Genomic DNA, 15,303 nt, shown 5'->3' with positions numbered 1-15,303 from the left:
AACCTTTGTAATCTGTAGGAGGCTTCTGACATAAAGCCAGTGCCTGTCGTGAAAGATAGAAGCCACAGAGTTGCAGCGATGGAGTCAAACTGGAAACTTCTACGCTGAAATGTACAACAAGGTCATCGAAATGAAGATGATGTGCTCGGATATAGAGAGGTCTGGAGAGTCAGGTGACCTCTGACCCTTTGGAATGTCACTCACATCTGAACTTTGACATGTCTTTTTTTGACACATCGCACATTCGGACTGGAAGGTGCTCCTGAATTTACAAGGGTGTTGCTCAAAGTACCGGTGAATGGAGTAACATTCCCGAATGAGACGGGACCGAGGTTCTCTGTTACACATCCATTCTTCTTATTCTTGAAGAAGTATTCTTGGGCTATAGAAAACTGCTTCCACTACGTGTTTGGGGAAAAGTCACAGCCACAGCTCTGTTTATTTAGTAAACATATCTGCCCCAGCAACCTAATCTCATTCAAGACCTGCATTAGAAGTGTCACAAATCACAATTGTGTATCTTATGTTCAATAGTATCTGATTGTTATTTCAATTTTTTTAAGCCCTCAGGTCAAAGATATTTCTTCTGCGTTTAACGGGTAGCAATATGACTCTGCAAATCTCTGACAAAGATGGATAGGAGTGTGTTGCAAAACAAAGCCAGTGCAGTATTCGAGCGTGGTTTGACAGCCGTAGCAGACAGCGCTTCTGAAATAGTGGCATCATAATACTGCGTGGTAACATGGTAATCAAGTGGGGCTGACTGGCTGTTTGAACATTATGAAACGTCTGACACCCTGTCTTTTCACCCCTCTGACAGACAATGACATGGAGGTTGCAGAGGAGCCGCTGAGGGGAGGTGAGTGACAGGATCCGTCTTGGTTGCCATTTCACCTTAAATCAGCCATTCAAGCTCAGAAGCCCGAGTCTGAGACACACCACAACCCATGACTGATGTTAACAAGGATTACAACAAATTGAAAACGTGTAAGAAAAAGACTCCTGGTGTGACAAATGAGCGATTAAATAAACTGGGATTTGCCTTGATTCCGTGGTTGACAGTAATTGGCATGACATCACTGGAGAAAATAGGAATTACAGTTTAGTTCTGGGTGGCGTTTATCGACATGCAGCTACCCCAGACATTCTTGTCTTAGAGTATGAAAATACGTCCTTAGAAATATACGATTATAAACCAGTAATTGCAAATGAAGTGAATATCATTTAATATTGTCCATCGTGCGTCTGTTGCTTGCTGCGATGTGACGCTATGAAAATATCCAAACCAATGCTCCTGAAGATTTAAACACACATTTGCAGAAAGATATATACTGACAGTTGAACTGTATGGCAGCATAATGTTTTTGTTAAGCTCTTATTTTCTGTCACTCTATTATTCATACATGCTAAATGTAAAGTCCTGGTCGCCGATGAGTGTTGGAATTAGTAAAGAAGACTTACATGTCTATATATAGCTGGTTTCATAACAAGCTAATACATGAATATTCAGCAGGAATCCAGTGGATTTACTGAAGTGTGAGGAAGAGGTGACGTTAATCTACATGCCTATGTTTTCGTTGTTCCGCTCAGCACATTCCGACTAGTTTCGCACTTGTATTTGTGAGTAGTAAAGCATTTTCTGAAGTGGTACTTGGGCTCTCTTTGGGGAAAAGGGCGGGGCTTAAATGTGGGCTCATGATTCACTGTATTGGTTAACTGTGGTGGATGATCCATTCAGTCGTGGCAGAAGATTTCAGCTTATGGGAATGCAGTTATCCTGCCTGGCACCGCCCCTGTGCTAAAGGTTTGCTTCTATTTTAGTACACGCTAACTTGCCCCTCAGGCCACGCCCACAAATAGAGTCGATTGTTTGTTAAAAAGGGTTTTATCCATGTGAATCCTGCGTTTTCGGTCACTGGAACTGCTACTTTTTGACACTGGGTTCCAAGATGATTCCATGATTTTTGTCAAATACAAACAATTACACAGCGAATTTACTTTCTTGCCTTTTACCCAGAAAGTTGTCAAACATATTGAGATATTGAGAGAGAGATTTCTTCTGCGAGTTTTGGATCAGCCATTGCTAACAACATGTGCTACCTTAATGTGAAGCCAGTCACAAACACAATTTATAGAGCAAATGTTTATTTCCTCAAACCAGAAAGGAAAAAGAGCTTGAAGTCGCGTGTCGACGGAGCATGTGGTGGGTGTGCACGTAGTTCCGCAAGAGCATTTGCACACCTCACACAGACCTGACGTCATTCTAAAGGTACACGACTGAGCTGCTAACACCTCACCATTTGACCACCCAAGGCGCGTGACAGAGGAACAAGACAGCATCGTCCCTCAGCAGAATTCACCAGGCAGCAACACAACCGCAACTGTCAGCACATAATGCTTTTATCGCCCACATCTTGGCGCACAGCCTGCAACTCCCCGATACTGCTTATCGGTGTAAATTATTGACATTTGTCTACGCACTGATGCGCTGAATAAGCAATGGCACGCAAAGAGCTGCATGAAAGTTTCACATATTTCCATTTAGATATCCAGGGTAAATACAGCGGCTATTTTATCTCCTAAAAACAATTTCTCGTCACTAGATGTAATTTACGGTGACGATCTGTTTGCTCTAATGTTCCAAATCCTGGCGTAAAATGACTGCTCGGTGAGTCAGTCCAACAGCTCTTTCATGAAGGCACTATGGTGCACGTGGAACCAGCTAAGCAGTGAAATATGCTACTTTTACTGTCTGTCAAAGGAAGTCTTCGTATTACCACAGCTGGGGGACCCAAAGTGCTATCAAAATGTTTTTCCCCACAAAGTCACCACCATGATTTGCCAATTACACGCATCTGTGTTTTCAATGAGGTTCCATTTTGGGTGAACATAAAAAGGGGTGTTTTATAAGCCTGCAGTAAAATGTCATACTCCAGAGTGACGCAATGTGGCACAATGGCTGCATCGTAAAGATGCGGGCGAGTGGGGCTGTATTTCACTAGTGAGAGTTGGTCTTATTGTTCCGGCCTGAGTGACTCGCGTTGTTGACTGTTATTTCACTCACCAGCTATTTAACACATACAGTATAATGAACAGCCCCGGTTCATTCCAAGCCAACCGAAATAACCCCAGATAATTTCTAGCTGTTTTATGGTCATGCCAGCATTACCCGGTCCAGTTTGGCCTTGTTCGACAGGCCTCTGCGCCGGTGCCAATAACTGGCCTTTTATTCTTCTCGATCAGTCAGAGTTTGAATCGGTGCTGCCTGGAGCCTATTCAGACGTTCCAATGACTGCCATTCTCAGATGGAATGGTCCTTTTGTTCAGGATTATACTCCGGAGTTGGTCTCAAAGCCTCACATTCTTCCCTTACGGCCCCATAGGAGAGCTTTTTTTGTCAAGCAGGTATAAAACAAAACAGGGTTATTCCACCGAGGTCTCGCTTTGGCTCAATGGTCAGCTGAGGCAGAGCGGCTAAATCTGTCCGACCTCTTCTCCGCTGAAAAACTGAGGAGACGTCACAATAAAACGTCTGCATCAGCTAATGCTGGTTCATTTTTATACACAGATGAAACACCACCATCCATGAAATCCCCATCTAGGGAGGGGAGTGAAAATCCGGAGAGAGGTAAGTTGCTTCCCTTCTTTTCCCATTGTTTTCAGTCACTGGAAATTCAGTTTTGAATAGAGGTCTGCTTTTCAAATCTATGTTGATGATTCAAACGCTCATTGTTTTTTGTATTTATTTTGTAGCTGTTGCAACATATCACTGTTGTGGGAAAAATAATGATAATAATGACCCCTCCTTTTCAAAGTTTTCATTTTCAAAAAAACACCAACAACCACCATCAGGTGTCTCTCTAACCCACTGACCCAATGTCATCATTGCTCACATATATGAAGTTGTAGTTGAAGTTGATGTAGCAGTGAGAATAAGACAGCACAGCGTAACTGGATTATTTTCCATTAAATTAGAAGTATTAGTACTCAAAATGAAATGTAATGTGCAGCAGTTTTGTGAGACTGCCGAAGCTGCTGCTCCATTTACTCATGTGTTGTGTGCCTGTGTTCATGTGGAGGCATCGTTTTGGCTTTACTTATTGAAGAACATTCTGTGCCAACATGTTCTTGTTCTATGTTCTTAATAGGCAACAGACTTGGCCCCACGTTGTCTGCCTTTGCTTATGCTTATGCCATCCTTACCAAGCTGAAGTGTGCGTAGTATGGTAGGACCCGAACACACACTGAAGTAGAGGCGGACTGAGTGCTTTCATTCGAGCTGTGGTCAGGTGAGGTGAGGTGAACAGGTGCAGCATTTCCTCATCATTAAACCCGGGCTACATGACACTTGCCGGCATGGTTTTTTTTTTTGTGTTTTAGCATTCATTGTTAATGAGCTCAAAAAATGTCCTTTTATCAAGCACAGTTATAATAATTTATTATTAATTCATCATAATTTACATTTATGTGATCTTAATTCTTCTGTCCCAATTTCTTCTGTCTTTGTTTTACTTCCCGTTTTGTGCGTATTTTATAATCTTCCCCACTCATGGAGTAGCTGAGGTGACATATTAGGGCCCCGTTCCATTTGTGTGTTTAAAGAGTTTCTCCAGAACAGACGACTGTATTTCAAAGTAACTTCCAGTGTTGGCTAATATTATGGCTGATCCTGGTGATGGTCTGTAGGTTTGTCTGGATTCACAAGTGCTCTATACTTTCCCTCATTTTCAAGAGGCTGGGTGGTCATGTGACCAGTCCGGCTCTGGTATAAACAGACAGAACATTTTGTCAATAATAATACAAGAAATGCATAGTAATTCAATGTAACTGACCACATTTTCTCATGCTTGCCCTGCAGAACACTCTTTGTTTTGCCATTTATGTGCAAAATGTATGTAAGGGAATAATATTGGGTGTGGATGCAAATGAGGCAGAAGTCGGTTCTCTTTCACCTGTCTTTTTCATTTACTTATGTATTTATTTATTCTTTTTTAAGCATTTGTTTTTAGACACGTGTACTATTGTTCCTCATTTTTGTTTTGTGCCTTCACTGTGTGATTTTTCACTCCTATTTTAAGTCTTGTTTGGAGATTATTGTGCTCAAATAATTAGCTTAAAATGCTGTAGCATAGTTACACTTGTGAGGTCATGAACTCTCTGTGAAAGGATTTCAGACAGTTTCTACTAAAAATACAGCCTTCATTTTGTTTATTTATTTATATATTATCGACACCGTCTGCGTTTTCGTCTCTCTATTTAGGTTGTTTTCGGTAACCATAAGTGATGTTTCGATGGGTCAAGATTCCTCTGCAGGGAAATGAATACAACATGATGCTCAGTCTTTTTAAGGGGAATGTTTTCTTCCAGGCAAACTTGTTTAAGAAGCCATTATCTGGCTACTCGGCAGTTCCAGCCCTGTGGATGTGTAATATTGAAACAATTATAGGCCTCTCCGATACGATGGACCAAAGATAATTAGATTCTTACACTAGAGGGTGTTCGGAGGCAATTAAACCCGTACACCGTGCATTTGTCTTTAAACCCTAAGGTTGCGGGGAATATTTAAAGATAGCAGTCATGCTTGTTTCCCAGTCTCCGACTGCCAGACTTGAAGGACGTCCAGATAGGTCCGGTGTTTTCAAACAAAGCTCGCTCATTTCTTGCCACCTATTCAGAATTCCTTTCATGATAATCCCCTGCAGTAATTGTATTGGATTCACAAATTCAATCATCAGCATTAGCAGAGCGTAAGTATTTTGTAATAATCTTTACAAATCCTAATTTATCAGGCCTGGCAGCTTAATAGTAACTAATCCATCCACAAAGGGCCTTGGCACAGCTTTCTAGCATGGGAGCGAGCAGTCCTTGAGACAACCTCTCGCAGAAATGATTCTTGTTCTGCCTTCATCGTAAAGGTTGGCTTGATCTCGCACATAAGAGAGATTCATCAGAGTGAAACACTGACGTCGAGGTACGAGAGCGCGGGAAAGGCGTGTGCAAAATTGGGTTTTTAGATCGGTTGCTTTGGCGGCGCTGTTTAAAAAGAGCGCTGACATCTGTGATACAGCGCAGAGGCGCTCTTGTCAAAATATACAGGCGGCGATATGAATCTGTCAATAAGCTCCAGTGTGACCCATCACATCCATTATGCCCCTCCGGGATTCACTTTACACCGTCCGCGCCGCGGGCGAGACGCGGGGTGCTTTTAGCAACGGCGCTGATGAAGGAAAAAAAAACGCTGGATCTTTCCACGACGACGCTCCTTGATAAATGCACAGGTAAGTGGACGGCTGGTAATTATAGGGATGAACACCGGCACTGTGCTTCTTCAGTCTCTGGAGACTGAAAGCTACAAATGGCACGCTATTAAAGAAAACGGGCGACAGTGTGGAGCGAAAAAGGTGTGACGGCTGCCACGATAAATAACAACACCTTTGCCAGTTGCCTGCTGAAGTACATCTCTTTACTTGTGTAATGGCATCAGTCTTTCTCTGATGTCAACGTTAATAACATAGCTAAAGATGATCATTTTCAGTTATTATCTCAGTCACACTTGTGCTTTTCATGTCCACCTTCACCACATTGGAATCCTCTTCTTCCATCTCCCACATTCTTGGGTCAACGCAACCATCTTCCCTCTATGTCTCAGAGCATTCTTATAAACTTTGCCTCCTAACTTCCCCACATTAGCTCTCCTACTCCGACACTCACTTCTGATCTTGTCCTCTCCAGTCACCCCCTGACTCGGTTTAAACCTTGCATCATGGCAGTGACCAGCTGCCGTCTGCCTTTATGTTTAAGGACGGGGAGGCGTTTGTGCCGTCCACCCACACAACGTCTCCAGAGAGGATTGCTGCTTAGGTTAAAAGACCAGAATGAAATGGAAAGAAAGAATATATTGCTATGCCAGGATGCTCTAGTGGTCTGGTCAAGTGGTAAAGACTGATTTAGCATGTCCATCTACTCGAAGGTACTAGAGGCTGGAATGAGTGTGCCGGGTCGGGGATGAACCTGAAAGTAGAATCATTGCTCCTTTAGATTCAGAGGAGTAGCTGAGCTGAGAAAAGGAAGGCGTGAGGGTGATGATGGGTGATGTGTTCCTGGCGTCTGCAACAGTAAGGAGGCCCCGTGGACAGATCAGCTGTAGGGTCTTCTGTGTGGGGTCGGCGAATGTTTGTCATTTTGGCAATAATCGGTGTCAACATTCTTCAGTGATGTTGTGTTTGTCCTGAAAAAAACTAGTTTTGGGTGTGGTCACCACTTGCCATGAAATCCTTATCATTTTTTAGGATGCGCTTGAACAAAATTTTGAATCCCTTCGGAGCGTTTCAGTTCCGTTCTTAAAATACACGACCTACTGTCCTAAATCTTCCTGCTAGTTTTCATATGTGTCGACCCTTTTCAAGGTGTTATCTTCCCCCGATTGTTGCGAATCGTCAGTTTGAGCCCTGTGCTATTGCTGACTCAGCATAAACACAATAAACATCATATAAAACGTGAACAGTTGCAAAGTTAAGGTTCCCTAATGTTGCTGAAAGCAACAATAAAGGCTCACAAAATGACTCTGTTGCTGCTCATGGCAGCCATCTTTTTTCCACACACTCCTATCCCGCGCAGTCATCACAGTATTTTATGTTCCGGCTGCTTCCGAAGGTGAGCGATTCACCGCCGTGGTTACTGCGACATTAAGAAGATCAAATATGTTAGATTTGCATTTGAACATTATTATAATGGGGTTTCTGCCTCCTCCTGAGCAACGTCCCCAGGGCTGTATATTAAGCAAAGACATTTTTTAATTCATGCAATCGCTCTTATTTAAACATTGGAAATTATGTATTTTACAGATAAAACAAGCGGGTTTAAATATTAAAGAGAATCAGAATCAACTTGGTCAGTGATCCCACCAACTAGGAAAGTGCCTTGGAATAAAGTGCTGTCAATAAAATAAAATAAAAAGTAAATAAAGTACTTTTCATTGTTCCGTCATGTAAATAAGTCACTGAAAAGATGGTTATTGCATCTTAAAACAACTCATTTCAGAACTGGAATTGATGTAGAAAGTTCTAGAAAGGTGCGAGGGTGTCACAACAATCCCTCGAGCTCAGCACAAGTGGCTAACAAATTGTACACATTGAAGATGGCGAGCCCGACCAATGCCTCAGCCACTGTAAACAACCCTGGAGTGTGTTTGTCTGAACAGTGTCACACACAGACCGTGTGATGAGCTGCATTGTGATGTAATCCTAGTGTAACAAAAGCATACAGAGCTGCAGGAAAATGAAAGGAGTGAGGGGAGGTGGAGGTTGGCATCCAGGTCCACAGGCACCTGACTTGGCCTGCGCTGTCTATCATGTCGTATCAGACTGGTGTTAGTGAGATTATTGCATGGAGAAATCCGGTGCCAAAATCAATGTGTGTGGCAGCCTTGTGTTTGTCAGGTGTGAGAGGTGAAAGAAAGGTACTCCCAGCAGATGGACGAGAGCTTTGACTCTTTAGCAAATGGATTGCAGATCTGTGACTGATAGCTTTCTCAGACCTCTTTACCTTTTACACGTCTCATACATTTTTAACCCTGCCCTTTCAAGAAGGACAAAAAAAAATCTCGGTCGCTCCAGTTCTGGTTGATGGACGGCGCCGGGAAGCGGACCGGTATCTGTTTGTGTGCGAGAGAGGGAGTGTGTTTTTACATCCACCTCTCTTGCTGTGCCTCTTTTGTTGATGATGAAAGTAGGGCACAGGGGAAAGGTTTAATATCAACATCTAAATAGTTGATGTCCTTTTGATACTTCGCCCTTGGATCTGTAGCCGTAAATAAATCATGTGTTTGGGAGAGTCTTTTACAGATCGCCTCCCAAGCAAACTTCCTCCACTCCAAGTTGAGACAGGGCACTAGGAAGATTGAAAGAATGAAGCTCTATAGGTTTGGAGGTGCAGCCTTTTGTGCGCCTCTCTGTAACAAGTGGTCAATAAAGCTGTGGCAATGCTGCCACCTGCTGTTCGGAGCTCACGAGTGACCAGCAATAAAAAGGATGGGTCATTACTTTGAGTTTTTTTTTCTTATCCTGGCAGTGTTATAAATCACCCCTGCCCTGATGCATGTGTCCATTTCAATATAGGTGCCCTGTTTGAAACATCCTTGTATCCTGTATCACAACTCGTGCTCAAATAACAGCGAGATTTAAACACTTCTTGTTGAGTCGTGTTTGGAATAAGCTTAAGATTTAAATGCATTATAGTGGCCTCCGCCTCCTCCCGCTATTCTTCAGGCGATGAGCCTCCATCTTCAAATGCCACTCATGTTTAATAGAAAGGATTGCCATCTACTGTGTGTCACCGGCGCGATGGACTCTCCAGACAAACATGCAGCACGACCAGCACTGGCTTCTCCCCCCCATTTAATCGAGGCTGGCGTTTGTATTGTTCCGAGCGCAGGGCAGAATTGCATAGATATGGAAAAGCGGTTTCTCTCAGCCGCTTGTTAAAAAAAGCAATTATAGTAGCGGCACAATAGCTATTGTCGAGCACTGCTCTCTTATTGGTGTCATGCCTTTCATTTACTCAATTTGTCCCAAATGCCGCTGGTTTATCGTGTGTCACAATGTTGTGCTAACAAATATGCCTATTTTAGTATCGGCGATAGTTTAGATTTTAGGGGATGTTGGTGTCACTGTAGATTTGGAGTTTTGCGTCGAGCCAGCGTGAGTTTAATGTATGATAATATATGTATCTGTCAGGGCCTAAGCTCCAGATGAAATACTGCACTCCCACTTGTGACAGCTCACATCAAGGTTAAACATTGCTTTCCACCGCTTAATTCTCGACCGCTATATTAGCGTCAGTTGGCTGATGTCTTCATTGTGGTTCTGCCGACAATTATTTCATTATTTCCCTGACAAAACTGCCTGTTCGGAGGGATCGCAGCGAACTGTGCTGCGGTGAATAAGCATTCAGATTTGCAACTTCTCAGTCAACCCAAACAATCTTTGTCCGGTACGTTTCTGTATGAACACACTGTTGATTGTCAAGGATATGCTCACTTTCTGTTCCAAGTGAGCGATAGATTTGCATACCAAAGGCAGCTATAGTGATACAGAGGATGGTGCAAAGTTGAGTATGAGCCTAGCGAAGCAGCCGCCATGAGGGGAGCTGCTGGAGTCGTGGCTTTAAAGGTTGCCAAAACTGGTGACTGCAGCAGATTGGTGGGGGAGGTTGTTGGGAGAACCATGATCACCTGGCCAGATGGGTCACTGTTAAAAAAAAAAAAAAAAACACACACACACACATAAAACTGGCCTCAGCTCACAAGAAAAATATCTAAAAAAGCACTCATACAGCGCACACCTCAGGCAGGCGGCTTGTTTACACGGCATTGTAATTTTCATTCAATATCACTGTGTAATATCAATATATACATCGATATGTAAATTGAACTATATTTCATATGATCCATTGTGAAATACAAATAACCTTGGTGGGGCAGCACTCTAATGTGTGGGTGAGCTGGCATAAATGCAGAACACACCAAAATAGAGTCATCTATTCCCAGTGACAAAGTCAACATTTCATTAAAATGACATTGAAATATATCTGAATTTTAAATGAGTTTGGCGATTTTACTACTCTGTGTCAGAATATATTGTATTTAAATATTATTTTTTTTTAATATCTATTATTATCAGTATTATTATATGATCTGGACGCTGTTTGGACAATGGTGGAATGTGTTTAAATGAGTAGTGGGTTGATGTGGGTTCATGAAACACTGTGTTCATTCGCAGAGGCCACTATATGGCACTGTCTGCTGCATAATCCTTGGCTTTAAATTACTCTTTCAATGACACCTCACATCATTTTTAAACCGCCTACTGAGTTTTGAATATTAGGACACTGCCATGAGCGCATCACTGTTGTTTCATGAAACCTCATGCTGTCTCAAATAAATGATTTCAGGTATTTGTGGGTCTTGTTCTTGAGTGAGGGAAGAGTTGTCATGCTTACAAGTCTGGGTTGTAGACCAGTGGCATGAGGGGTCTTGTGTATTTTTGTTTTGTCTGATGTAGTAAAGGTTACATTTAGGTAAATTCACTGAAGGATCTATTGAACATGCACCTTTTTTAACTTCTGTTCCGATGTCATCTAATGGTGTGATCACGTGGTCAAAATGGCTACTTTTTTATGGCAGCATTTGAGTGAATTGACAGTTTTTCTCCATAAATAAAAGTGCTTGCTATTTAGTACGATGGAGCTGGGAAGGTAACTGTAGGGCCATGTGTACATCTAGTAGTGACAGTGGACAGGCTTCATGACACAGTATTGAAGGGTTGATGGGGTTTCATGTAACAGTGTCCTCATTTTCAGCGACCACCACATGTCACTGTAAAATGTATGGGTTTGAAGAACTAATTCAGTGAGACCTCACATCATTTCTAAAGCAAGAGCGCCATCTAGACACTGTTTCATCAACCCTTCAATACTGTTTCATGATGCCTCATCTGTCCTTCACAACAAGCTGCATTCAGCGAATCCGCTGAACAAAATTGCAAATGTATTAGTGAGGCATCTGTTCCTTGAATTTAAGTACATTATTCAGAGGTAAAGGTCAGATGCTACCCAGTTTTGTAACCATATCACACTGGACAAAGTGGAAGAGCTGTGTGTGAGGGCCCACACAACTGCATCCTGAGGGCTGCAAATGGCCCACGGGCCGCATGTTGGAAACCTTTTAAGAAATTTCTTGGCTGTTTGGGCTGCTTCTCAAACCAGATGAAGATGTGAAGATGGTTTTGAATCCAACTTCACTGTCTTCTTCCAGATCTGTACACACACACACAGAGCACATAAAAAAAGAGAGAAAACTTCACTTCATTGTTTTCGAAGCATTTATGGTCTTCAGAATAAAGTGCTCCAAAATACATTGTGACACTGAAGTGAAATAAAAGCTCGACAGAAAGTTGCCGTTTAAAAGCATGATGCTAACACGCAGTACAACTCCTTTGTATGGGAAGATGAAGAGTGCACGGCTGCAAGCTTTGCCTCAGAGAAATGACTCTTTTCTGCTGTACGCGTTTGTGTGATAAGTTGTTTCCCTCTATTCTAGAAGAAAGAGAAGAAGAAACAGGAGAAAAAGAAGGTGACAAAGGTAATGTTTCTCCACACATCATTAACATGCTCAGAGCCCCTCTGCTCCACCAGTGCTTCGTGGTGTCATTTGTCATCAAAAATTGAATTTGGTCTTCGCTCCAGTTCAGTCTTTCTATCCCGCGTGCCTTCACTCTGCCAGAAAAAAAAAAAGTTCCTTTATCAGAGAAGCATGGTACAAAGAAATCCCTCAATTATGTATGGCTTTAGAAGTGACATTCTTTTCCCCTCCTTTTTCCGTCACTTAGTTTATGCATGTCTTTGTGGTTTCATTGCTCTCATACTGCAGCGCTAAGACAAAGCTACATAAAGGAATGGCATAAAAAGGCTGTTTGAGGTGATATCAAAAGCTGCGCCAATCCAACTGGAGGCAATACGACACACAACTCCAAATGTTTCCCCCACTTTGAATGTTGTGTTTTGTTTGCAGGCGCCGCGGGAATCGAAGATGTGGTGATGGAGAGTCAGAACCTAGGTACAACACAAACATGGTTTGTACGTGTGAGGCTGTGTAAGAGCCGGTGTGTACAAAACGTGATTCACCCAGAATCAAGCTGTGCTCATTGATTCAGGGATCATGAGGGACGGGGAAACGCATGAGTCGACCCATGTTCAAACTCTCTGCTTTTCTTTTGTCAGTGGCTTTTCAGGTGGATTGCTTTCTCATTTTCATCGTGAGTGGTGTAACCAGTACAAAGCAAGTATCGTGTCTGTGATGGCTCTTTTGGTAGACCACCGATCTGATGTTTGCTAAAATGCTAAGAGTTGCTCATGTAAATGAGGTGCTTTAAAGCAGTTGTGAGGCTGAATGGTTGAGACATCACAATTGTAATATTTCATAGTTGTTTTGGACTTCAAGAGTTGTTTTGGAGGGCATGTCTACCAGTAAACAAATCTAAATACATAACTGCCCGCTTACCTATCCTTGTGAGGACCTTATGACTTTGTGGGGACAGTTGGCTGGACCCCACAAGGCTAAGCCTCAATTTGAGGATGAAGACATAACTGGGTCATTATGTAGGTTTAAGTTTGGTTCAGAGTCCTGGTTAAGGTGAGCCATTTGGATGTTTAGGTTCAGGGTGAGAGGCTGGGGAAAGGGTTATGGCAATGATAAACCTCACACAAGGATAGAAATACAAACGTGTGTTTGCCCATTCCGACAACTTCAAGCCTCAATTTGAGGATCAAAACTTCAAAATAACTGGATCATTACAATGGAATTTGTTTGTTTGGTTTAGGTTAAAGTTAGCTATTTGTTTAGGATGGTTAGGTTTAGGATGAGAGGCTGAGGAAAGATTGAAATGTCCCCACAAAGACGGCGTCACAAATGTGTCCGAGCCATGCCAGATCACAGGTAGGGCCCTGAAAACGCACGCCAAAGCTGAAGAAAATATAAACAGACTTTGTTGTGATCACAAACCACTTTCTTGTTCCTTCTTAATTGCCGCACAACTTACTTCTTGCTCCCAGCTGTCATGTACGTCTTTGGGCAGAGGCAGTTGTCTTTCTTTTTTCCATTTCTGCAAATTAGAGTGAAATGCGCCCATGAAAACAAGCAGATGTGTCGATGCTGCTCTCATTTGTCTGTCCCTGCCAGCGTTTGTGCCTCTTTTAAAGCGCAGATTGTCGTCACTCGTACAGTACAGTACACGCATTCTCGTGAGCTATTTACATTTCCAAAGGTTCAGGGCAGTCACATTACTGCTGTCACTATATTGTGTTTCGGGAGGAAGCAAGTTCAGTCAGGTCACTTTTCTGAGAATATGCTCTTCCCTGTATGAGGTCAAATAAAGTGTCATGGTTTCATTCGACCCAGACATGACAGTAGGACTTATCACTGGAAACAAGACATGATATATTGCTAATATGTTTGTTTATATATATATATATATATATATATATATATATATATATATATATATATATATATATATATATATATATATATATATATATATATATATATATATATATATATATATATATATATATATATATATATATGGATGAGTACCTTCAATATGTTGTCATTCTCATTGTGATACAAAGATAGAGGACAATTCAACGGTTGGATTTGTCTATGTCTATAAGTCTAATGTTTGGTAATATCATTTACCCAAACTGTGTTTCCTTTGGTGAGATCGATGTTTCACATTGATAACTTCAAGGGATCAATCAGGATGTAAGTGTGTGATCTATGTATTGAGATAAGAATGCGGCAAAAATGTGTGGACGTAGACAGTTTGAGGAACCTGTTCTTTAGTAAACAGGAAAAGCATCGAACCCGAAGTAGTCTTTGATCTCAGAGGGATGGACTTGAGAATCCACTGATACTATTTCATGTGCAGCAGCATATGGACCAAAGAACAAAAACGGTGATTAAAGTATTCAGCGGAGACTTGCCAACCAGAAACAATGCAAATTATCGTGTGGACTGACTCAGCTGTACTTAGAATTTCGCCTGTACATGTTCCTCTAGTCATGTAAATGTGTTGCCATCCCAAGCGTGGTGTAACCGTACAACTATTAACTTTGAGCAAGAGCCATTTCTCTTCCCCTGCACTGCTTCCTCCGCATAATTACCATTCTGTATTTGCATACTGGCAGCAAGCAGCGCTTCCCCTCCGTACTTTTTTTTTGTTTTATTCAAATCCCATCCGATTGACAAAGATTTGACAGATAGCGCCTCTCTGAACATGAATTCTGTTTTTCATATTTATATGAAAGAGCGACGGCAGCCGCGGGATGCGATTCAAAAGACCTGCGATATGTAATTACTTTCTCATGAAACGGCAAGGTAGGGGCGACAGTGTGCCGCTGAAAACTCGCACTCCGTCAGTGTCGCAACAGTTGCATCACTCTCGCTCATGTTTGCACTGCCAAATGGGAGTCAACGGATCAATACAGGTTTTTGTGGTTTACACAAACAAATCTTTGACTAATTAGCGGAAGAGGCCGATATTTGTTTTACATAAATCCTCCTGATCTGACTATTCGGTGCGGAGACTGGGATGGCAATCGATAAAACACACGTATAAGCAACACTGTCAATGCGGGACAGAGCTTAAGCAGGGAACCTTAAACTTCGCTTGCTGTGGGATTTGAGCCTTTCACAGACCAGAGTAGAGCTGTAATCCCTCCATCTGGTCCTCGGTCTGGGCTGAA

General features: G+C 42.2%; 1 protein-coding gene across 2 annotated transcripts in view; it reads left to right on the top strand.

Moving 5' to 3' along the window:
• macrod2 (mono-ADP ribosylhydrolase 2) overlaps window positions 1-15,303 on the top strand; it is a 498,510-nt gene that overhangs the window by 457,156 nt on the left and 26,051 nt on the right. The window contains exons 10-13 of one of the 2 annotated variants that reach the window (XM_053874271.1): window positions 821-859; window positions 3,569-3,628; window positions 12,101-12,139; window positions 12,569-12,613. In XM_053874271.1, coding sequence (XP_053730246.1) covers window positions 821-859; window positions 3,569-3,628; window positions 12,101-12,139; window positions 12,569-12,613 — 183 coding nt within the window. Of the gene's footprint in view, window positions 1-820; window positions 860-3,568; window positions 3,629-12,097; window positions 12,140-12,568; window positions 12,614-15,303 lie in introns of both variants that reach the window. The other variant, XM_053874270.1, reaches the window with a different exon arrangement.

Source organism: Synchiropus splendidus, chromosome 9, assembly GCF_027744825.2.
Source record: "Synchiropus splendidus isolate RoL2022-P1 chromosome 9, RoL_Sspl_1.0, whole genome shotgun sequence".
NCBI classification, from domain to species: Eukaryota; Metazoa; Chordata; class Actinopteri; order Syngnathiformes; family Callionymidae; genus Synchiropus; species Synchiropus splendidus.
This window is presented reverse-complemented; position numbering and strand designations above follow the sequence as displayed.